Source organism: Podarcis erhardii, assembly GCF_964252035.2.
Source record: "Podarcis erhardii genome assembly, chromosome: 11".
NCBI lineage: Eukaryota > Metazoa > Chordata > Lepidosauria > Squamata > Lacertidae > Podarcis > Podarcis erhardii.
In genome coordinates, this window is record NC_138501.1 from 48,649,616 (window position 1) to 48,674,543 (window position 24,928).

Genomic DNA, 24,928 nt, shown 5'->3' on the forward strand with positions numbered 1-24,928 from the left:
TTACGTTGTCCTGAACTCTTTTCAGGAACAGTGAGATGCTAATATGATTGCTAGCTTTGCTAGGATTGAAAAAGGCAAGGTGGAATGGGAGAGAGGTTTGATTTTCTTTTTTCTTTTTAAAGCATCACTCTGAGTCTAGTGAAGTCCAGAACTGAAGGACTCTCAACGATTCAATCATTTAAATGATTCCATCTTTTGATGGCTGTAAGTCAAAATCAGATAAAGGCACTAACATCTGGGGTTCTCCACTGCTGTGTGTACTCTGGTGATGCAGGATGCAGCTTTCTGAGAATAATAATAATAATAATAATAATAATAATAATAATAATAATATAATAAATTTTATTTATACCCTGCCCTCCCCGGCCAGAGGCAAGCCCAGGGCAGCTAACACCAATAAAATCACAGTAAAAACCCAGTAGGGGGAAAAGAGAGGATGAAAACAAAACCAGTATAAAATACAGGTTAAAATGCAATTTAAAATGCAGTCTCATTTTAAAATAGCTGATAAATCAAGACCATAAGGGGAGGGAAACATAAGGGTCGGACTGAGTCCAAACCAAAGGCCAGGTGGAACAGCTCTGTCTTGCAGGCCCTGCGGAAAGATGTCAAGTCCTGCAGGGCCCTAGTCTTTTGTGACAGAGCATTCCACTAAGTTGGGGCCAGTACTGAAAAGGCCCTAGTTGAGACCAATCTAACCACCTTGAGGCTCGGGACCTCCAAAGTGTTGTTATTTGTGGACCTTAAGGTCCTCCGTGGGGCATACTAGGAGAGGTGGTCCTTTCATTTTAAAGAAGGGTGGCTAGCCCTCAGGGTTTTGAGAGGTGGAAAACGTGTGACTGTGGCTTGTTGAATGAAGAGGCCTGCAATCTAGAGAAAACTGCAGAGTGAGGCTTCCGTCCTCTCTCCCCATGGCTTCCAATCCCTTCTCCTGTGCCCAATTTCATTCTCTAGGCCTGGCAAGGCCCTGCGTTGAACGCATTGCCTTGTGAGAGAAACGGAGGAAATGTTGTGGGAATGAGGCAGCTACTGGTTATCCGGCACAGTTGTGGGGCTTCCTTCACACATCACCCCTCCAGGTGCTCTTGTGACAGTATCAGGGAAGTTCTTTGCAATGCCACTTTTAATACTTCTGTTGCCTGCATAGGTTTGGGGGCTGATGTGCCACTTTATGTCCTGCGATTTCCTGCTGGAATCCTGCAACTTTAAAACCAGAAAGATTCTGTTTTAATTTGTTGCAAGAGCTCCCCTCCTGGCAGCAATAGTGTGACAACGTTGGGGTGGGGGAAGGAAGCATTGCAGCCAAACCAAGGAAGCGGAATGATGTGCAGAATGATCTATAAAGGTAAATGTAAAGGGACCCCTAACCATTAGGTCCAGTCGTGGCTGACTCTGGGGTTGCGGCGCTCATCTCGCTTTATTGGCCGAGGGAGCCGGCGTACAGCTTCTGGGTCATGTGGCCAGCATGACTAAGCTGCTTCTGGCGAACCAGAGCAGCACATGGAAACGCCATTTACCTTCCCGCCGGAGCAGTACCTATTCATCTACTTGCACTTTGATGTGCTTTCGAACTGCTAGGTTGGCAGGAGCAGGGACCAAACAACAGGAGCTCACTCCGTCGTGGGGATTCGAACTGCCGACCTTCTGATTGGCAAGTCCTAGGCTCTGTGGTTTAACCCACAGCGCCACCTGCGTCCCTAGAATGATCTATACAATCTAGCATAAACCCACCACAAATGCACTATTTTACTGCATCAACGGGTTAAAGTTATGTAACCACTGCTACTGACTTCATGCTGCAAGAAACCTAAAAAGCTGACCCCAGGTAGTGCTCATAACAAGGAGATTGACATCGCATTGTTGTACTTGATCATCATGTTGGCTTTGGATATTATTGATATTTGCTTGCAACACAGGGGTTTAATTGTTTGGTTACTTACTGCACTGCTCTCTGCTACAGACTCCCCCTTCTCACTAAGCCCTGTTGCCTCTTCAGCTTCCGACACTTCCTCCTCCCAGGCTTCTCCCTCTGACCACTCAACATTGCTAACGGAGAAATCTGAGGGCTCCCTTGGACAAAAAACAAGGACACCAGCCAGGAATACCAGAGCAAAACAGCAGCCAGTAGGCTTGGTCTTTATTGAAGACTGTCGCAACAGGACTCCCACCTGCCACAAGGTGGAACAAGATGGAAGCCCTGAACAAAAGGAGACCCCAACTTTTATTAGCGACTAATCCCCCAAGCTACACCCCTAGAACTACATCACAGCTACATCATTGATACATCACAAAAAGGAGGGGTTACGGGGGGGGTTGTGGAGGTAACCTGAGTATCTTGTCACCTGGCTGGTCCCTCCTTTCCCCCTCCCCATGAGTATTTTCCAGAGGACAAAGGGGAGCTGGCAGTTTCCTGCCCGCAGAGGGAAGAGCTGATCACTGTCCTTTGTTTCAGTCTGTGTTGAATCCACTCCCATATGCAAGTTCTTTGTGTCCTTGATGGTCTTCTGTCTAGGACCATCAAGGTTGGCATGCCAACTGGGTAGGGCTCCTGCGAACGTGTTGGTACACTCAAGGGATTATGGCTGCCCTGTATGAAACCATGCCCTTTTGATAGTCCTTCCTTCATGGAGCAAAATAAAAGTGGATCGGTGTAGATCCGATGTACGGTTGATTTTCTATGAATTCATAGCAGAAACATTGCATATGTCGTGTGTATGTGTCGAGTTTGTACAAACTAAATGTTTGGGGGGGGGGCTTTCCTGTAACAACATTGACCCACCACCTGACTCCAAGCCTTCTTTCCCTGGGGGTGCCCTTGGGGGTGCCCCCCAGCTGGTGCCTCCCCCCATTCCTCTGCACCCAGCCAGCCCATGACAGTTAATGTGGACAGCAAGCTTTCTGTATTTCCACTGATTCTCTGTTGTCCATTTTATGTTCTCCTCCAAATCACTGACTTCTCACACTTCCCCGTCCCCTCCTCATTCCGGATTTTTTCATGGGCGCTCTGAAAATGAGAGGACATAAATTAAAAAGTGCAAAAATGGCCGTGTTCATTGGCCCCTGTGCATCTTCCCAAAATAATCCTCGGGAGGTCCTTGCAATAAAGGTCATAAAAAATTATACGCAGCTTAATTGCAAAAAATAAATAAAAGTGGATAGTTTAAATTTTGAGCCTAGGCTGGGATTTGTTTTAAGATGCTGCTATAATGCTGCGTCTCGGTCTTGGATTACTTGTCTCTGGGCACGTGCAGAGTTTCCTTTCCTGCACTAAGTATTCTAATCAGGCAACACTTTCTCTGTCTTTTTTAAAATATATTTTTATTAGTTTTTTAACATATCATTTCCAACCACCATTTAACATAACTTCTTATCTTATACAATATTTTAGACAACTTCTGAAGATTTTCCATTCCGTTCTTTATCGCTTATTCTGCATTTCTTAATTTCTCTATTACTCTTAAAGGTAAAGGGACCCCTGACCATTAGGTCCAGTCGTGGCTGACTCTGGGGTTGCGGTGCTCATCTCGCTTTATTGGATGAGGGAGCTGGCGTACAGCTTCTGGGTCATGTGGTGAACCAGAGCAGCGCACAGAAATGCCATTTATCTTCCCACTGGAGCGGTACCTATTTATCTACTTGCACTTTGATGTGCTTTCGAACTGCTAGGTTGGCAGGAGCAGGGACCGAGCAACGGGAGCTCATCCCTTCGTGGGGATTCGAACCGCCAACCTTCTGATCGGCAAGTCCTAGGCTCTGTGGTTTAACCCACAGCGCCAGATTCTCTTCATAATCTTCCTTGCAATATTTCATATAGTCCTCTTTACAGAACTTCTTGCAGTCCTACTAGCGCAATCTGTTTATTACAATTGCTTTTCAAATAGTTCAAATATTTACTCCAGCCTTCTAAGAATCTCTGGTCCCCTAGGTTTCGAATTCTTCCTGTTAATTTATCTAATTCTACACAGTCCATTAATTTCATTTCAGGCAACCCTTTTTCACATGCATATATAGGATTACAAGGAGATTAGTTCTAAAGTCTAAAGGCACGACTCGCAGCCTTCGACACCACTTTTTATTTTTTGCAGAACAACGTAGCAGGGAATAATCGCTCCCGTTATAGACCTTCATAGAATCGCCATTCCCACCCCGCGCCGCCAGGGGTCGCTGCTGTGAACAGAGCGCCGGAACCGCGGGCGCTATTTCGCCCCCTTTTATAACCCTCTTCGCCGCCCGTCGCTTCCGCGTCTCGCTCGGCAGCGATTGGCGGAAAGCAGAGTGTCGCCGTAGATGTACTAAAAATGTAGAGCTGACGCTTCGACTCGACTTGGAGGCCGGGCTTCCTAGTTGCAGTCCGGCCCGTGGGCCTGGCAGTGACGGAGCTGCGGGGTGAGAAAAGCAACCCAAGCAAATAAGAAAGCAATGGGGAAGGAAAGCGAGGGGAGAAAAGGAGAAAAAACCGCCCTTTCGGCGTGGCTATGATTGCGTATAGCAGTATCACTCTATAATGCCTCTCCTCGTATCTCTACGGCCCGGCGGGGAGGCGTGGCCTGGCGCCCACGTGACGCGGCGGGAGCCCAGAGCAACAACTCTAGAGGAGAGAGGAGAGAGGAGGGAGGAGGGAGGAGGGAGGGAGACCCTTCCCGGGCGTCGGAGGGCGAGGCGGGCGGCATGGCGGAGGCCGTGAAGCCCCGGAGCAGGCCGAGGAGCAGCCGGGGAAGGACCAAGGTAACCCGGGGAGCGAGCGAGGGAGGCAGGCAGGTAGACTGCCCCCTAGCAGGGAGGCTCCACCAGGCTCCTCGCAGGTAGACTGCTGCTAGACAGGAGAGGCTCCATTGAGGTATTTCAGAGGCTGGCTCTCTTTTTAGAGGGTGGGAGGGAAATCCATTAAGGCATCTCACAGGTAGGCTGCCTCTCGGCGGGGAGGCTCCACCAACGCTTCTTGCAGGTAGATTGCTGCTATACAGGAGAGGCTCCATTGAGGTATTTCAGAGGCTGACTGCCATTTTGGGGGGTGGGTGGGAAATCCATCAAGGCTTCTCACAGGTAGACTGTTTCTCATTAGGGGAGGTTCCATTAAGGTAGACTGCCCCCTAGCAGGGAAGCTCTACTGAGGCTTCTCGCAGGTAGACAGGACAGAAGAGGCTGCATTTAGGTACAGTATTTCAGGGACTGGCTCTCTTTTTCAGGGGGTGGGAAATCCATTAAGGCATCTCACAGGTAGACTGCCCTCTAGCAGGGAGGCTCCACTGAGGCTTCTCGCAGGTAGACTGCTGCTTGCCAGGAGAGGTTGCATTTAGGTATTTCAGAGGCTGGCTGCCTTTCTGATGTTTGGGGTGGCATCTCACAGGCTGCTTCTGGATAGAAGAGGCTCCATTTAGGTGTTCTAGAGGCTGACTGCCTTTTTTTGGGGAGGAAGGGGGAGGAAGGCTCTATTAAGGCATCTCACAGGTAGACTGCCTCTTAGCAGGGAGGCTCCACTGAGGCATTTTGCAGGTAGGCTCTTTCTCATTAGGGGAGGCGCCATCTTATAGGACAGGTAGACTGCCCTCTAGCAGGGAGGCTCCACTGAGGCTTCTCGCAGGCAGACTGCTGCTTGACAGAAGAGGCTGCATTTAGGTACAGTATTTCAGAGACTGACTCTCTTTTTTAGGGGGTGGAGGGGGGTCCATTAAGGCATCTCACAGGTGGACTGCCTCTTAGCAGGGAAGCTCCACTAAGGCATTTTGGAGGTAGGCTGCTTCTCATTAGGGCATGCTCCATTAAGACTTTTTACAGGTAGACTATTTTTTGCCTCCATCACGTAGGTAGACTACCTCTCAGCGGGAAGGATCTATTGAGGCGGCTGGTAGCCTGTTTACCAATAGGGGCCGCTTCATTAAGGCCTCTTGCAGGTAGACTGCCTCTCAATGGAGAGGTTCCACTTAAGAAGCTGACAGGTGGTCTGTTTATCGATACTGGAGGCTCCATTTAGGTATTCTGTAAGCTTCCTCTCAACTATGCCTATGCAAGTTCCATTCAGGTGGCTCACAGGTAGACTGCTTCTTGGTAGGGAGGCTCTGTGTAGGTATAACAGAGGTAGACTGTCTCTCAGCAATTCAGGTGGCCCACAGGTAGACTCATTATCTATACAGGGAGGCTTCATTTAGTTATTCTGCAGGTAGACTGTCTTTAGGCAAGGAGGCTCCATTTAATAATAATAATAATAATAATAATAAATTTATTTATACCCCGCCCTCCCCAGCCAAGGCCGGGCTCAGGGTGGCTAACAAGCAATAATAAAAACAAGTTGAATGAATACAACTTAAAAACAAGATTAAAATACAACATTAAAACATTGAAACATTAAAATGCAGCCTCATCACAGGAGGAGAAGGGAAAAGAGAAAGAGGGGAGGGAATCAAATTGACTCCAAGCCAAAGGCCAGGCGGAACAACTCTGTCTTACAGGCCCTGCGGAAAGAAATCAGATCCTGCAGGGATCTCATGAGACAGAGCGTTCCACCAGGCCGGAGCCAGTGTTGAAAAGGCCCTGGCTCTGGTTGAGGCTAATCTAACTTCCTTAGGGCCCTGGACCTCTGGGGTGTTGCTATGTATGGACGTTAAGGTCCTCCGTGGGGCATACCAGGAGAGGCGGTTCCATAGGTACGAGGGTCCTAGGCCGTAAAGGGCTTTAAAGGTCAAAACCAGCACCTTAAATCTGACTCTGTATGCTGTTGACAAGCAAAACTGCCCCTTGAGGGAGGCTATCTCCCAGATAGAGCTGCCCCTCCATAGGGAGGCTCCATCTTGCCATCCTTGCGAGGGCTTTGAAAAGTCTGGCTGGCCAGTGTTTGAAACAAAAGGCTAGGCTATGGCCTTCTAGCCTGATCTAGCAAAGCAGCTTTCACGTTCTGTCCACATTTATGGAATTTTACTCTGGCAACCCTTGATGGCCATGGAGTTGCAATCAGATACTGCTGCAACGCTGGATTGCAATACCATTCTTTGTATCCGGGAAGCGTTTGTTTATTGATGGATTAAGTGGAAGTTCTAGCGCTGCTACTGTTGCTGCTGCTCATCAGCATGCCTGGCATTTCATGGAGTTTCGTAAGCAGAGAAGTCGGTTTGCAGCTCTGCAAGACAGCAACCATTTAAGTGTTGGTGGTATTGAGAAACCACGAAGCTGAGGTAAGGATGGAGGAGGCAGTTAGATGCATGGGCTTGGACTTTCACTTGGGAAGATCGAAGTGATGGGTGGAATTTGAGGCAAAGCAGGTGAATATACAAAATGCAGACAAAAGTGCCAGAAAAGTATAAAGGCATTTGGAGGAGTTTGGTGCAGGGACTTGCAGAATCCAGGTCAGGCTTTAGCGTTCTGCTGGTGGGCTTTGAAATGAGGTCATACTTCTTGTTACGTTTGCTTCATGATACTTTTTTTTTAAAAAAAATTAATATTTATTACTTTTAAAGCTTACAAAAAAGAAGAAAGAAGACAAAGAAAAACAAAGAACAAAAAACAACAACAATACAATACAATACAATATACAAAGCACAACCTTAACAGATTAAACTAACACAATAATCTAAACCAAACCAAACAAAAACATACATCATACCTTTTCCATATTCTATCTTTCATTCCCATGTATCATCGACCTCCTCTCACCTCCCTCTTTGTATTCCACTTCCATTAATTGTTTCAGCAATTCCTTTCCATCTTTCTCTATTTTCTATCATATAAATGTTCAGGATGCGTTCCGCGGCGACCCGGAAGTACCAGAAAGGGTTACTTCTGGGTTTCGCCGCTCGCATATGCACAGATGAGCAAAATGATGTCGCGTGCATGTGCAGAAGCGGCGAATCGCGACCCGCGCATGCACAGACGCGGGTTGCGTTTCTTTCCGGTTGCGAACGGGGCTCCGGAACGAATCCCGTTCGCAACCAGAAAAACCACTGTGGTTCATACTTTAGATGGCTAAGAGAGAGAAGGCTTGTTCACACATTATACCAAACCCAACTGCAAGCTGTCTCTACAATTATACAAGCGTACGTATGAAGGAGCTCATGCTTGTTGACTTTATGGAGTTCAGTGACTGTGTACACAGGTACAGATCCTACACGTGTTGCATGTAACGGGCGAACACTCCTAGAGTCGGAAGTGAGGCTTAGAAGAAGCTCCTTGCTTCTAATACTTGCGTATTCCTGCCTCCCCCCCCCTCTCTCTCTCTCTCTCTCTCCTCTTTTCCTCCCTGCTGCCTCTGATTCTCTCTGTGTCATTGTGGCATCTGTGTTCAGGTTCTGCCTTGCTTGCTCCACTATTCTATATACAGTGGTACCTCGGGTTAAGTACAGTGGTGCCTCGCAAGACGAAAAGAATCCGTTCCACGATTCTCTTCGTCTAGCGGTTTTTCCGTCTTGCGAAGCAAGCCCATTGACGGCTTAGCGGCTTAGCGCTATTAGCGGCTTAGCGGCTTTTAGCAGCTTATCGGATCAGCTGATAAGCGGCTTAGCGGCTTAGAAAAAGGGGGGGAAAGGGAAAAAAACCCGCAGGAACTCGCAAGACATTTTCGTCTTGCGAAGCAAGCCCATAGGGAAATTCGTTTTGCGAAGCGCCTCCGAAACGGAAAACCCTTTTGTCTAGCGGGTTTTCCGTCTTGCGAGGCGTTCGTCTTGTGGGGCACCACTGTACTTAATTCGTTCTGGAGGTCCGTACTTAACCTGAAACTGTTCTTAACCTGAAGCACCACTTTAGCTAATGGGGCCTCTCCGCCACGCTGCCGGAGCATGATTTCTGTCCTTATCCTGAAGCAAAGTTCTTAACCTGAAGCGCTATTTCTGGGTTAGCGGAGTGTGTAACCTGAAGTGTATGTAAGCCGAGGTACCACTGTATCCCAAGCCCTCTGTGAAAGCAGCTTCAGCAAAAGACAGAGGAAAAGGGATTGGTGGGACTTGATGGCCACGTTCTGTTGTCAGAGAGGATTAAAAGCCCCATAGCTTTTCATAACATACGGCTGCAGTCATGGGGGCTAGAAACTTACTCGTTGCTCAAAAGAACAAGGGAGCTTGGATCCTTTGGAATCTGATGGACACACCCTGGATTTTGTGCTGAAAAGCTACGGCTGCTTTTTAAGGCTCCTGGCGTTTGTGGATAAGCGTTATTTTGCTGCTGGAAAAGGTCAGATAAGGTGATATATGACTGTTGGAGGCAGGGTGATCTGTGGCATCCTTTGCCAAGCTGGTATCTTGCAGATGTTTTGGGCTATTCTCCCGTCAGCCCCAGCCAGTGTACCAGCAGGGTACCAGTTTGTCGAAAACTGAATCTGTGGCATTAGTTAACCTCGAGTCTTGGGAATAATGTGACTCTCACATGGCATTTCCTTCGGCTCTTGGCTCGCATTCAGCATTTTTGGTTTCTCATCTCCCCCCCCCCTCCCAGAAAGCGCTTTGATTAGTTGAGGAAGTGTTCCATGATGTGGCAAGCCAAACACTTCTGCAAGAAACGGGTGAGAGGTTGTTTGTTGTCGGTATTCTTATCTCGCCTGTCACAACAGCTTCAAGGTGGCTTGCAGTGAAAACATTAAAAATACAACAAGACTCGAACACAGAAACACACACACAACCCAGCTCTAACAAGCAATAAAAGAGCAGATTGCAGCAGGGGATCGCACACAGGCAATAGACTATAAAGGGGTGAAACACTCTAAATAAAACATCAATTTAATGGTATACTTAAGTAAAAGAGGAGGGTTGGTCATAGTTGTAGCAGTGAGCTCATAAATGTTTACATTCACCGGCTTTTGATATAGGCTAATTGTATTGCTTTGATGTTACCCTTATCTGTGGGGCTTGAGGTGCTGAGCTCTGAGCTCAGAAGAGGGGAGCTATCGGAAAGATCAGATATATACGAGATCAAAAGTTCATTGAAGACTGGGGGAAATTTTCAGACTATCTGAAATGTGTATGTGATGAGCAAATAACGCTAGTGGGATTTCAAGAAGTTCTGTAAATGATAGAGGACTATTGTATTGATGAAAACTAAGTGTGTGAAGGTTTATAAAATGCAATATAAAATTAGGAAATGTGTATTTAAAAAATTTGAATAATGGATGATTGTCAGAGAGGTTGAAGGAAGTCTAAAAGAGAAAACGTGGTAAATTTAGATTGGATACTATAAATGTATGTTGGAAAATTTAATAAAAAAGAAAAAAGAAAAGGGGAGCTATCTGTAAGGTTTGGGTATTTGGCACCTACGCCCTCAGCTAGTCAGGTGAAATGATGTATGCTTCTTTGCTGTATAAAGAATGTATAAATATTTGCTTGGGTGCAGACAAGGCAGCTCCTGGTTGCAAAACCTAGGAGAACTGGAAGGCTGTTTTGCTGTAAGTCTACACCTTCTTTAATAGAGAATAATAATAATAATAATTTTATTTATTTATACCTCGCCCATCTGGCTGGGTTTCTCCAGCCACTCTGGGCAGCTCCCAACAGAATATTAAAAACTTGATAAAACACCAGACATCAAAAACTTCCCTAAACAGGGCTGCCTTCAGATGTCTTCTAAAAGTCAGATAGTTGTTTATTTCCCTGACATCTGGTGGGAGGGTGTTCCGCAGGGCAGGTGCCACTACCGAGAAGGCCCTCTGCCTGGTTCCCTGTAACCTCAATTCTCGCAGGGAGGAAACTGCCAGAAAGCCCTCTGCGCTGGACGTCAGTGTCCGGGCTGGACAATGGGGGTGGAGACGCTCCTTCAGGTATACCGATCACTCTGGTGTTTTTGGCATTCTCCTTTGGTATCCCTGCACCCAGTCACTCTCATGAGCCATCCTCTGGGCCTGTAGATCAGGATATCTATCTATCTATCTATCTATCTATCTATCTATCATCTATCATCTATCTATCATCTATCATCTATCTATATTTATCATCTATCTATATCTATCATCTATCTATATCGATCTATCTATCGATCGATCTATCTATCTATCTATCTATCATCTATCATCATCTATCTCTATCTCTGTGTGTGATCGAGCAACTCCTTCAGTGGTAGAGCATCTCCTTTGCATACACAAGATCCCAGGATCACCCCCTGGCATCTCTAGGTGAGACAAGGGAATGCCTTTTGTCTGGAATCCCAGATAGTTGCTACCAGTCAGTGTGGACATTGCTGAGCTAGATGGATCAATGGCCTTACTCCATCGTTCTGCCCAGACACTGAGGTCCAGCGCCGAGGGCCTTCTGGCGGTTCCCTCGCTGCGAGAAGCCAAGTTACCAGGCAGAGGGCCTTCTTGGTGGTGGCACCCGCCCTGTGGAACGCCCTCCCACCAGATGTCAAAGAGAAAAACAACTACCAGGCTTTTAGAAGACATCTGAAGGCAGCCCTCTTTAGGGAAGCTTTTAATGTTTAATAGGTTATTGTATTTTAGTGTTTTGTTGGAAGCCGTCCAGAGTGGTTGGGGAAGCCCAGCCAGATGGGCGGGGTATAAATAATAAATTATTATTATTATTACTATTATTACTCCCCATAAGGGACCATCTTACGTTCCTGTGGGTCTTTTGTTCCTCAAATCTCATTCTTCAGTGTTGCTCTCTCCCCCACCCCAATTCTTTCCACTAGGAAAAAAAGAAAAAAAGCGAAGAGGAGGAGAGTGTCACCTCTCAGCTGTCTCTTCCAGATTCAATTAGAGATGGAGAAGAACCATCTCAGTCCTGTGATACCCATGGAGAACGCCTTCCAGAGCCCAGGCTCTGCAACGAAGCCAAAGAGAGAGAAAATGTGAAGGATGCCTGCGATGTCCCACCGAGTGCAGTAACTGTAGAAAATGAAGGATCTCCAGAAACTGCCCCGTCGGAGCCCCCGATCCAGGGGGAAGAATTTGCAGGCAGAGCTTTGCAGGAGCAGAAAAGTATTGGGGGAAACCCAGCCAGTCCTCAGAGCCTCACCGAAGCAGTTGCTTCCTGCAACCTGTCGGAAAGCAATGCTCCTTGCGCGCCATTTTTGCTGGGGAGTGCGCAGGACCCAGAGACTGAGACCGTACGCAGTGACAAACAGTCTGCTTCCCATCCTTCGGAAGAGGTTCTTCCCGCCGTCTGTTCCCCCAGCAAAGAGCAGGTTCAGAAATCCGCTCCCAAAATGCTCTATCCGGATCTCCCGCTGGAGCTGTTCAGGGAGAGGCTGGCGGCGGTTGCTTCCCTCAAAACGAAGGAGAGGCTGTACCCTGAGATCCCAGCAGAGCCGGAGCTGTTGCCTTTCACCCGAGAGCAGCTGAAGGTCTTTGAGCCCTGCTCCTGGCTGGAGAACGTTGACGCCTACGTGGAAGAGTTTGGGACTGTGGCGCACCAGGACAGGCACGAGTTCTTTGAGCTGCTGCTGAACTACTGGCGGTGCCGCAAGCAGCTGCTCCTTGCCGAAGCGGAGCTGCAAACCATTGCCTTGGATTGCCAGAGCGCCAGGAGCCGCCTGTGGACTTTCAAGGACGAACAGCAGCCCATCCAGGTGTAGTAACCGAAGCACGTTTCTAAAAACCGGTTCATACGTTCGCGGAAAATCTGGTGGTTCAGCCCTCCGGAGACGTAACATTTATAAAAAAATCAGAGATGCAGTGTGGCATAGTGGTTAGTGGCATGGGACGCAGGTGGCGCTGTGGTCTGAACCACTGAGCCTCTTGGGCTTGCCGATCGGAAGGTCGGTGGTTCGAATCCCTGCGACGGAGTGAGCTCCGGTTGTTCGATCCCAGCTCCTGCCAACCTAGCAGTTCGAAAGCACGCCAGTGCAAGTAGATAAATAGGTACCACTGCAGCAGGAAGGTAAATGGCATTTCCGTGCGCTCTGGTTTCCGTCACGGTGTCCCGTTGTGCCAGAAGCGGTTTAGTCATGCTGGCCACATAACCCCCAAAAGCTGACTGCGGATAAACGCTGGCTCCCTCGGCCTGATAGCAAGATGAGTGCCACAACCCCATAGTCGCCTTTGACTGGACTTAACCATCCAGGGGGTCCTTTACCTTTTCTTACCTTTTTAGAGCAGTGCTTCCCAAACTTGGGTCTTCAGCTGTTTTTGGACTACGGTTCCCATTATCCCTGACCACTGGTTCTCCTAGCTAGGGATGATGGGATGTGTACTCCCCCCAAAATCTGGAGTCCCAAGTTTGGGAAACACTGGGTTAGAGTGTCAGACTAAGACTTGGGAGGCCAGGGTTTGAATCCCCACTGGGCCAGTTGCTGCTTGTCAGCCTAGCCAACCTCACAGGGTTGTTGTTCTGGGAGTTAGTTAAATGAGGAGGGCCAGAACTGTGTGTGCACCACCTTGAGCTCCCTGGAGAGAAAGGCGGGATATAAACACAGTTAAATAAATGTGTTTAATTTGCTGGAAGCCGCTCAGAGTGGCTGTGGCAATCCAGTCAGATAGGTGGCATATAAATAAATTATTATTATTATTAATATTATAAAACATAGCTATTTCAGAATGCAGGTATTAGTGGTGTGGGGGAATTTGCTTGTTTGAATTTCTCCCCCCCAAGAAATGGTGAGGCCTAACATGCCTTGTTGCTTAGCCTTCTAGACCAGAGTTTTTCCATAGCTTTCATCTTTGAGGGAACACCTCTTGACTTGCGGAAATGCTTCTGGAATGGGATCCTGAATGAGCATCCTGAGAGGGCTATACCACACGCTTTTAAGGCATGTCTTCAATCGGCTCAGGAGCGCCCACACTCAGCTACAGACTCTTTGGAGCTTTCTGTTTCTTTCTTTTAATTAGTACTCCGCCTTTCTATATTATTATACACAGGGCGGTTTGCGAGCTGCGAAAACGACAAAATATACAAGGCCACACATCTTAATAGCAAACTGATCCGGTACAAATAAATCTATAATAAAAAATTAGGGCTCTTAACCTATCAAATGAAGTAATATGTAATGGCCCATCAGGATACAATAGCGCACCACAAAATGAACTCTCAGAATATCAACAAATAATTGCACAGAAATTCACTCTCAACAGTTGCTTTTTTTTTTTTATAAAATATTTATTAGGGTTTTTTATAAAAGAAATACAAAGATAATAAACAGCATTGCTTTGTTTTAACAAAATTTCATAACTTCTTTGGACTTCCTCACGTCTCCCGCTCCCACTTACATCGTTAATAAATTTTTTCAAGCAAATTATCATCTTATTTGCAAATTTATAACCACTCAATTCAATATAGTGTAACAATTCTCCAACAAATTTTTGTTTCTCTTAATCTCATTTATCGTCAATTTCCGATCCAATTTAGTGATGGCCAATTATTTATAACCAAGCATCCTTATTAACATTCCTCTCACTCTCAACAGTTGCAATCATCATAATAAAAACTCTGATACCTAAAATGCCGCAATACATTGAGAAAGTCATGTTAGGAGATCGAATTGTGCAACAAGATCCCTTAATAAAATTATTAAAAGGATCCCGCCCCGCCGGCCTTAACTCCTCATTTTGAACCTTGCTTCCCTTGCAGGGCGTCTGTGCTGATCAGTGCAAAGTGTCCGGCCACCATCGCTACCAGACGGTCGAGATGAACGAAGGCGCTTTGGGAGACCTGAAGAGGCTCTTCGAAGCCCAGGCTGAGCATGTGCACCAGACCCTGGCCTTGCACTTGTACACGTCTGTGTTGTCCCGCCTGCAGGTGGAGTCTTACATCTACAGGCTTCTCAGCAGCTCTTCCTCGCTGAGGTCTGTGGGCATTCAGCAGCAGCCGCTGCCGCCAGGTGTGTGTATCCAAGTTATATTCCAATTAACTCCCCATGGGCAGGGAGCATCAGGGACGCCGTGTGCAGAAAGCAGCAGAATTCCGCTCCCGTTCTGCAACCTGCATAAATTACGCAAGCGAAGCGCATTTGCTCATTTGACGTACTTGATTCCGGGGAGGTTCAGACTACCTTCTTGTACGTTCTGGCAATGCACGATGGGTTTTTGCTCTCCCTGCCCTCCCACTATCCACAGAGTGTGTGAGAGAAGGGGCTGTGGCATACGTATTGGGGTGTTGACGTAGAACCCCTTTGTGAAGGGGGGGATTCTGTTTGGCAGCTTCTCATGCTCTGGGCACCTGGGCAGTGGTGTGTGGCTGCTGAGAGCATCTGTGTGTGTGTGCGTGCACAACCCTGCAATTGCGTGTTCCCTTCAGCCAAGGAGGGGGACTGCAGTCGTACCTTGGTTCTCGAACGTAATCCGTTCCAGAAGGTACGAGTGTATTTATGTCATTAAATTGCATCTGCCCCCAGTTCCCCAGTGGGTGACAGATATCCCATTCCCACCCCTTGACAACCACCAGAGTCAGACCAGGAGACCAGGGTTCAGATCCCCACTTGGCCATGAAGCTCACTGGGTGACCTTGTAACAATTTAAACAGTTTAATTATTTGTACCCCACCCATCTGGCTGGGCTGCCCCGGCCACGCTGGGCGGCTATTCCCCTCCCTAGCCTTACCCTAACTGACCTCATAGGGTTATGGTAGGGATTAAACGAGGAGGGGGAGAACCGTGTGGACCACCTCGAGCTTCATGGAGAAAAGCTGGAATATAAATAAAATCAGTCCATCAATAAGTAAGGCGGCAACTTGGTGCAGGCCTCCTCATGCCTAGGCAAGGTTTCGAACCCAGTGCAGGCTTCCTAGCAGAGGCCCAGTACAATGGTACCTCAGGTTAAGAACTTTATTCGTTCTGGAGGTCCGTTCTTAACTTGAGGTACGACTTTAGCCAATGGGGCTTCCTGCTTCCGTGCAATTTCTGTTCTCACCCTGAAGCAAAATTCTTAACCCAAGGTATTACAGTGGTACCTCACAAGACGAATGCCTCGTAAGACGAAAAACTCGCAAAACGAAAGAGTCTTTCGTTTTTTGAGTTGCTTCGCAAGACGGATTTCCCTATGGGCTTGCTTCGCAAGACGAAAACGTCTTGCAAGTTTGTTTCCTTTGTCTTGCAAGTTTGTTTCCTTTTTCTTAAAACCGTGCATTCACTTCGAGGAGCAACTCATAGCACATGGTGTGGTAGCCTTTTTTGAGGTTTTTGAAGACTTTGGTGATTTTTGAAGCTTTTCCAAAGTCCGTGCTTCGCAAGACCACTGTATTTCTGGGTTAGCGGAGTCTGCAACCTGAAGGGTCTATACAGTGGTGCCTCACAAGACGAAATTAATTCGTTCCGCGAGTCTCTTCGTCTTGCGGTTTTTTCGTCTTGCGAAGCACGGCTATTAGCGGCTTAGCGCTATTAGCGGCTTAGCGGCTATTAACGGCTTAGCGGCTATTAACGGCTTAGCGGCTTAGAAAAAGGAAAAAAAGGAAAAAAACTCGCAAGAACTCGCAAGGCGTTTCGTCTTGCGAAGCAAGCCCATAGGGAAATTCGTCTTGCGAAGCAACTCAAAAGACGGAAAACTCTTTCGCCTAGTGAGTTTTTCGTCTTGCGAGGCATTCGTCTTGCGGGGCACCACTGTAATCAGAAGCATCTGTAACCCGAGGTACCACTGTACTCTGCATTATTTCACTCCAACTGTGAGGTCGCTTAATCCTTTTTCTTCTCTCCTTGTTTGCAGTTCTTAAACAGGCTGAAAATGTTTCCTTGGAGGTGGGTCCCTTGAAGGAGTGCATCAGTGTCCTCTTCAGTTTCACACGCAGGGTCGTTGAGGATCCTCAGTTTGAGAGCGACGTGCTCTCCTGGCTGCAGAGGCTGGTGAGAAACAGAGGGAGTCAGATCTACCCTAAATCCTTTTATATCTATAAGGTAACGGTAAAGGGACCCCTGACCATTAGGTCCAGTCGTGGCCGACTCTGGGGTTGCGGCGCTCATCTCGCTTTATTGGCCGAGGGAGCCGGCGTACAGCTTCCGGGTCATGTGGCCAGCATGACTAAGCCGCTTCTGGCGAAGCAGAGCAGCGCACGGAAACGCCGTTTACCTTCCCGCCAGAGCGGTACCTAGTTATCTACTTGCACTTTGATGTGCTTTCAAACTGCTAGGTTGGCAGGAGCAGGGACTCAGCAACAGGAACTCACCCCGTCACGGGGATTCGAACCACCGACCTTCTGATCGGCAAGCCCTAGGTTCTGTGGTTTAACCCACAGCGCCACCCGCGTCCTTTTCCCCAACTCACTTAGCAAAAGGAAGTTAAGAGTAGCAATGCAAGAAGAGGGTCTGGAATGGGGAGCTCTGAAGAGGGACCGTGCCTTTCAGTATGCTTCCGTCTTAACTGTGGCTTTGCAGTCCTTCCCTCCCTTAACTGCCTTTCAAATTGTCTCCTGTCTCTCCAGGTGTCCATCTTGCAAAAGGTTGGTTGTCCAGGAGACCACATCTTCCTCTTAAACCACATCCTCCGCTGCCCGGCCGGCGTTAGCAAGTGGGCTGTTCCTTTCATTCAGGTGTGGATGTTTAATCTTTGCTTCTTACGGCGATGTGCTGGGACCCAGATCTCGCTGTCTCCTGAGCAGTTGTGCTTTAGGAGGCAGGTGTGGGGGATCTTGCCCATGGATCGGCAAACTAAGGCCCGTGGGCCGGATCCGGCCCAATCGCCGTCTAAATCTGGCACACGGACGGTCCGGGAATCAGCGTGTTTTTACATGTCTGACCCTTATGTTTCCCTCCCCTTATGGTCTTGATTTATCGGCTACTTTAAAATGAGGCTGCATTTTAAATTGCATTTTAACCTGTATTTTAAATTGTTTTGTTTTTTTAATCTCTCTCTCCTCCCCCTCCATTATGTTTTTACTGTGATTTTATTGGTGTTAGCCACCCTCTGGCCGAGGATGGCGGGGTATAAATAAAATTTATTATTATTATGTGTAGAATGTCTCCTTTTATTTAAAATACATCTCTGGGTTATTTGTGGGGCATAGGAATTTGTCCATTTTCCCCCTTCAAAATATAGTCCGGCCCCCTGCAAGGTCTGAGGGACAGTGGTCTGGGTCCCCTGCAGAAAAAGTTTGCTGACCCCTGGTCTTGCCCCACAAGAATGCCCCAAACTGAGGTGCCAAACCGCAAATGAGTTACAGTTTTTCAGATTAGTGAAACCTTTTAAAGGGGGGCAGGGGGACAAATGTAGTCGTTCTAGGGCCACTCCATTACACATTGTCGGGATGGTGATCCTCGGATGAAGAGCGGTATAGAAATGTAATGATAATGCAGCGTGTTTGAAATTTGAATGTGCAAAGGCTAGCCTTTGTTTTTAAAAGGGAAAAGCAGTTTAGCCTTCCCTTGCCCCTTGACTTGCTTGTTTTCACAGGTGTGTTTTATCTTAGGGAGCGTTAAAAGTAAAATTCTCTACCTGCGGTTTGAAATGGCGCAGTCTGGGATGGGCTGTACCAACATATTTTCCTGCATATTCTAATCTGCTCTCAGAGCTCGTTTTGTGTTTATCTGCCTTTGAGCATCCCACCTCAGCTCTTGTGGAAACAGTTTCCTCGCCTGCATCTCCATAAATTGGATGTATCGGGTGCCTTTTGATTTTGATTTCCCAGACACCCGAGTTTAAGTAGCACCTTTTTTTAACAAAAATAAATCCCTCATTGAATTTCTTGTTTGCTTTCAGATTCGGGTTCTGGATAACCCCTCGGGGCTCTTTCACTTCATGCAGTCCCTTGCTTTACTTATGTCTCCTGCCAAGTAAGTATACAAAAGGGCCTCTCTCCATGGTGCTAGGGGTGTTATTCTGCTTAGCACTGCAGGGATGACGTGCAAGCAAAAAAAGTTATTTTCCCCCTGTGCAGGTAACCTCATAGCTACCCACAAAATGTCAAACTGGATATATACAGGACTAGTGATGTGAGGTGAGAATATTCTCCGGAGAATATTCCCCACAAACTGTAAATTCTGTGTCATCTACACAGCTGCTTTAAATTACTTCTTTCCATCCTTGGGCTAGTAACATCCATGCAGCTGTTGTCACATACAGTGGTGCCTCGCAAGACGAAATTAATTCGTTCCGCAAGTTTTTTCTTCTTGCGAGTTTTTCGTCTTGCGAAGCACGGTTTCCCATAGGAATGCATTGAAAATCAATCAATGCGTTCCTATGGAAACCGCCTTCAGACCAGGTCCGGGGACAATCTGTCCCCCGACCTCTTCTGAAGGCGGGGGGGGGGGGGGAACAAGGGCTTTTCTTCCCACCGCCAGCCTTCAGAAGGCTGTTCTGAAGGCTGGCGGTGGGAAGAAAAGCCCTTCTCCCCACCTCCCGCCCCGCAAGCTCCAGGGACAGGAGGGCTTTGCTGCCGACCGCCAGCATTTTAAAAGCCCCCGGGACAGTGGAGACTTCTCCGCTGTCCCGGGGCGATCTTAAAATGCTGGCGGGCGGCAGCGAAGCCTTTGCTGCCGACCCCCAGCATTTTAAAAGCCCCCGGGACAGCGGAGGTCTTCCGAAGGCAGGCGGTGGGCGAAAGTCTTTGCTCCCCCCCGCCTGCCTTCAAAAGCCGTCCGGGATAGCGGAGAAACGCGCTGTGCTTCTCCGCTATCCCGGGAAGGCAGGCAGGGGGGAGCAAAGACTTTTGCCCACCGCCGGCCTTCAGAAGAGGTCCAGGACCTCTTCTGAAGGCCGGAGGGGGGTGAAAGGCTTTGCTCCCCACCACCAGCATTTAAAAGAGGTCCCCGGAGATTTCCCTATGGGCTTTCTTCTTGCGAAGCAAGCCCATAGGGAAATTCGTCTTGCGGAACGACTCAAAAACGGAAAACTCTTTTGTCTTGCGAGTTTTTCGTTTTGCGAGGCGTTCATCTTGCGAGGCACCACTGCACATAAAAAGTCTTTTCTGGTCTTTTGGAAACTGTTAAGAGTTTTGTATACTAATACAGTGGTATACCTCGGGTTACAAACACTTCGGGTTACAAACGCTTCAGGTTACAGTCTTTGCTAACCCAGAAGTAGTACCTCGGGTTAAGAACTTTACCTCAGGATGAGAACAGAAATTGCACAGCGGGACGTCCCATTAGCTAAAGTGGTACCTCAGGTTAAGAACAGTTTCAGGTTAAGAACGGACCTCCAGAACGAATTAAGTTCTTAACCAGAGGTACCACTGTAATAATAATAATAATATTTTTTTAAAAAAATTATATCCCGCCCTCCCCAGCCAAAGCCAGGCTCAGAGCGGCTAACAACAGTAAAAATAGCACAGTTTACATAAAATCACAATCAGTTAATTGAAATACATTCTAGTACAGTGGTACCTCGGGTTACATACGCTTCAGGTTACATATGCTTCAGGTGACAGACTCCGCTAACCCAGAAATAGTACCTCGGGTTAAGAACTTTGCTTCAGGATGAGAACAGAAATTGTGCTCCGGCGGCAGCAGGAGGCCCCATTAGCTAAAGTGGTGCTTCAGGTTAAGAACAGTTTCAGGTTAAGAACGGACCTACGGAACGAATTAAGTACTTAACCCGAGGTACCACTGTAGTAACTAGTAGTATTACATTCTAGTAGTAACTCTTGAACCTGGTCCAGTAGCAAATCGGCAGCCAGAGCAGATTTCTGGGCACAGGTGCTGAAAAGGCCTCACTCCTGCCAGCCATTGCTCTGCAGAATTCTGCCCTAAGCGCTGCTTCTGGATGAAGCACAAGGGAAGCCCATTCCCTGTGACTCAGCTTCCCTTTTGGGCTGCCTGTGTTTGCAGTCGGGTCAGCTGCAAGAGGGGGTGCCGAGGCAATTGAGAGCTGCTGGCCTTGCTCTCCCCTCTCCCTTGCCCCCCCCCAAGAACACTAGCCAGCAAGGAGGGAGCCTCCTCCCCCTCTTTTGGTCTCTGTGACCCAATTTTCACGGCCTGCTGCATTTTGTGATTCGCAGAAATCGAGCGGAGTTCATGTGCCACATGAAACCGAGCGAACGGAAGGCGTCTTCCTCATCCGGGCAGGAATCTGGGAACTGGACTCTGGTGGATGAAGGAGGAGAAGAGGTAACTTTTAAGAGGGATGGCACTAACAGGGAGGGTAAGAGGAGATATGGTACAAAAAGTGAATAAAGAGTGAGCTATCCTTAAGGAATTAAGGGACGTGGGTGGCGCCGTGGGTTAAACCACAGAGCCTAGGCCTTGCCGATCGGAAGGTCGGTGGTTCGAATCCCCGTGACGGTGTGAGCTCCCATTGCTCGGTCTCTGCTCCTGCCAACCTAGCAGTTCGAAAGCACATCAAAGTACAAGTAGATAAATCGGTACCACTCCGGTGGGAAGGTAAATGGCGTTTCCGTGCGCTGCTGTGGTTCACCAGAAGCGGCCTAGTCATGCTGGCCACATGACCCAGAAGCTGTACGCCGGCTCCCTCGGCCAATAAAGCGAGATGAGCGCCGCAACCCCAGAGTCGTCCACGTCTGGACCTAATGGTCAGGGGTCCCTTTACCTTTACCTGTCTTTAAGGAATACATCAAAATTTATGTGGAAAAAGTAGAATTTCTGACAGATACTGAGTGAATCCAGAAAATGATTAGAGTGAAAGGAGAGTAAAGTTAAGATAGAAGAAGAGACTAAAGAAGTAATGAAATGCGTTTAAGCTAGTTGGAAAAATAAAGTAGCGTAACAAGAACGGCTGGAAGTCAAGTCACTTGGGGGGTGTCCGAGTGGGGTAGGTGTGTAGGTATGTTGATATATACAGTACAGTGGTGCCCCGCAAGACGAACGCCTCGCAAGACGGAAAACCCGCTAGACGAAAGGGTTTTCCGTTTTGGAGGCGCTTCGCTAAACGAATTTCTCTATGGGGTTGCTTCGCAAGACGAAAAAATCTTGCGAGTTCCCGCGGGGTTTTTTCCGCTTTTTTCGCCCTGTTCCTAAGCTGCTAAGCCGCTTAACAGCTGATCCGCTGATAAGCCGCTTCTCAGCTGATCGCTAAAAGCCGCTAGACCGCTAATAGCGCTAATCCGCTAAGCTGTCAATGGGCTTGCTTCGCAAGACGAAAAAACCGCTAGACGAAGAGAATCGCGGAACGGATTAATTTCGTCTTGCGAGGCACCACTGTATAGGTAGGTACTATATAGGTATGTTTTATGTTATGAAAATAAGATAGTGTGTTATGTACGTGTATCGTGTAATTGTGTAAATGTATAGGTATGTGTTTTAAATGTTAATAAAATTTTTAAAAATTCAGAGAAATGGCACTGTGCACTTCCGGGACAGTGGGAAATGTAGCCTCTTGATGTGCTGTTGTCTTTTGTCCTAGGACGAAGATTCTGAGACTAGCTGGGTCCTCCTCCTGGAAGACGACTTGATCGCGCTTCTGTCCCAGTTTCCCTTTCACGAACTCTTCCAGCACATCCTCGGGTTTGATTCTAAAGGTGAGCGAAGTCCCCAAGGGATGTGCGTCAGGCAGTATGGAAACGGTGTGGAATGTCAACTGAAGTAGCTGGTATATATGGAAAGGCCGTGGGTTCAATCCCCAGCGTCTCCACTTAGGCCTGGGGAGAAAGACCGCTATATAAAATTCCAAAGGAGCTGCTAGCAGTCAGTGTAGACTAAGTTAGAGGAATCAACACTCAAACTCTGTGCAAGGCAGTTTCCAATGTTCCTACTTAGTTGGTTGGGAACAGGAGTGAGCCTAATTCAGTAGGAATGGCACCCATAACTAAGACAGATGTTAAGATTAATTTTTTTAATAATAAATACTTTTATAAGTGGTGTGTCTTCGTTTCTCAATTTGATCCCTTTACACGGTTTTGCATGTATCGTTGTATTTTATGCATGGTGACTTGCGGTTATTTTAACATTGTAGTTTAGTAATTAATTATTGTAATTGTTAAGAGTGAATTTCATTTCTTATTTGCTGATGTTTTGAGAGTTAATTTTACTGTGTACTATTCTAATAGATTATTGGGTATTACTTTATTTGATGTAGGTTGTTCCGTTTTAAAGTTATGTTTTATCATGACTTTTTGTATTGGATCAGATTATTATAAGGTGTGCTGTATATTTCGCCGCTGGAAACTGCCTTGTGTGTAGTAATGTAGAAAGGTGGTATACAAATTAAAAGGGAAATGAAATGGAAAAATAAGAAATGCTGGAATATATATGACAGCACATTTGCCTTAGTCTGAACTATATTCCAGTTTCAACAGGACTTTATTGATAACATGCTAATTCTCCTCCTCACCACCTTTGCCAATCCTGATCTGTTTTATCACAAAGGCATCTACATTCCTGAGAAAACAACGCCTCAAGAGATGATGAAGGTCTTTGCGTTTGCAAACTCTTTAGTGGAACTTCTTGCCGTGGGACTGGAAACCTTCAACAGAGCCCGCTACAGGCAGTTTGTGAAACGAATCGGCCACCTCATCAGGTAAGCAGCATTGCTTGGTAGCCTCGGGCAGCAACAGAGGCCCCTTCTTGGCCAACGTGGGATTGTGGAGGTCGCTGTTTGTCCAGCTTGCCTCGGCATCCCCTCCCAGTTTTGTAATTGCCGCTTTGCTCCAAAGGAGACACCTGAGCGATTTTGTTCTTCTGCCAGCGTTAGATTAGTGCCTTGATGTATAGATATTTGTGTGCAGCAGCAGATGTCAGGTGAGCACCTGTGTGAAGGGAACTTTCCTGTTGTGCTGTGTACAGGTGATGTGTTGTGCGGTGATGTCAGAGCCAGCAACAGGCAGAGGCAACTGATTCTGGCTTCGCCCCCATCCTTCTCTCTGCTGAGTCTTACAAGGGCAACACTGAGACTCATCTACACTCTCCTTTTGCCCCATACTTTCTAGGCACAGGTCCACACGGGTGGCGCTTTGGTCTAAACCAATGAGCCTAGGGCTTGCCGATCGGAAGGTTGGCTGTTCGAATCCCCGCGACGGGGTGAGCTCCCGTTGCTCTGTCCCAGCTCCTGCCAACCTAGCAGTTCGAAAGCACGCCAGTGCAAGTAGATAAATAGGTACCACTCTGGCGGGAAGGTAAACGACATTTCTGTGCGCTCTGGTATCCATCACGGTGTCCTGTTGTGCCAGAAGTGGTTTAGTCCTGCTGACCACGTGACCCGGAAAGCTCTCTGTGGACAAATGCCGGCTCCCTTGGCCTGAAAGTGAGATGAGCGCCACAACCCCATAGTCGCCTCTGACTGGACTTAACTGTCCAGGGGTCCTTTACCTTTTTTAGAATCGAAATACCTTAGAATTGTAGAGTCGGAAGGAGTCTGAGGGCCATGCAACAGCTTCTTATGGTTCTTTGCATGTTTCCAAAAGGGCCTTTGGTATGTGTGGTTCAGCAGCTGTTGCATCATCCTAATTATTTACAGATCACAGAATCAGAAAATTGTGGAGTTGAAAGGGACCCCGAAGGGCCATCCTTTGCATTTCAGAGATCTCAGCTAAAGCATCCAAGATGGATGGCCATCCAGCCTCTGCTTAAAAACCTCCAAGGAAGGAGAGTCCACAATGGTTGGCCACCGTGAGAGTAGGAGGTTGGACTACAATGCACTGCTAGCCTGATCCAGCTGTAAGGCTCTTCTTGTGGATATTTTCACCCCTCCCATTGCAAGGATCTCATGATGTTTTCAGAAAGGAAGGGGTGGATTCTGCTCATCGCTTCTTCCGCTCCTGCTTGACTCTGTAGGAGTCTTGAGTGTTATCTGTGTAGAGATAAGATGACTAAGAAACTGTAACACTCATGCAGTCCAGAAGCCTCCTTTATTCTTTAGTTTATTTTAGTTTGCAGTAGCTATAATAATAATAATAATAATAATAATAATAATAATAATAAATTTTTATTTATACCCGACCCTCTCCAGCCAAGGCCGGGCTCAGGGTGGCTAAATAAGAGAATAAAGAAGTTATGCTTCTGAGCCTTTCGTTCATGTAATTCATACTCTGCTGACTTTGGTGCTGAGTTTGGTGCTCACAGCTCAAAGTTGTGGGTCCAATGCACTTAGACCTGCTCTCCTGCAGTAGAAGGTCTCTGGAAGTGCTTCCCAGCTCGCCTGGCCCACTCGGGGCAGAAGAGGTAGAGCCCAGTCGTTGGCACTGGCTCAAAGGCGAAGCAGGCACTTCTTCTTGTT

The 24,928-nt window shown here is 47.5% G+C and overlaps 1 protein-coding gene across 1 annotated transcript in view; it reads left to right on the forward strand.

Annotated features, from left to right (window-relative positions):
- Positions 1-4,614: 4,614 nt before the first annotated feature.
- Positions 4,615-24,928, forward strand: part of EPG5 (ectopic P-granules 5 autophagy tethering factor) — an 84,670-nt gene continuing 64,356 nt past the window's right edge. Inside the window, exons 1-9 of the mRNA XM_081881746.1 lie at positions 4,615-4,725; positions 11,596-12,474; positions 14,472-14,721; positions 16,538-16,674; positions 17,250-17,357; positions 18,524-18,597; positions 20,760-20,868; positions 22,121-22,235; positions 23,083-23,233. Coding sequence (XP_081737872.1) covers positions 4,669-4,725; positions 11,596-12,474; positions 14,472-14,721; positions 16,538-16,674; positions 17,250-17,357; positions 18,524-18,597; positions 20,760-20,868; positions 22,121-22,235; positions 23,083-23,233 — 1,880 coding nt within the window. The 5' untranslated portion in view covers positions 4,615-4,668. The remainder of the gene's footprint in view (positions 4,726-11,595; positions 12,475-14,471; positions 14,722-16,537; positions 16,675-17,249; positions 17,358-18,523; positions 18,598-20,759; positions 20,869-22,120; positions 22,236-23,082; positions 23,234-24,928) is intronic.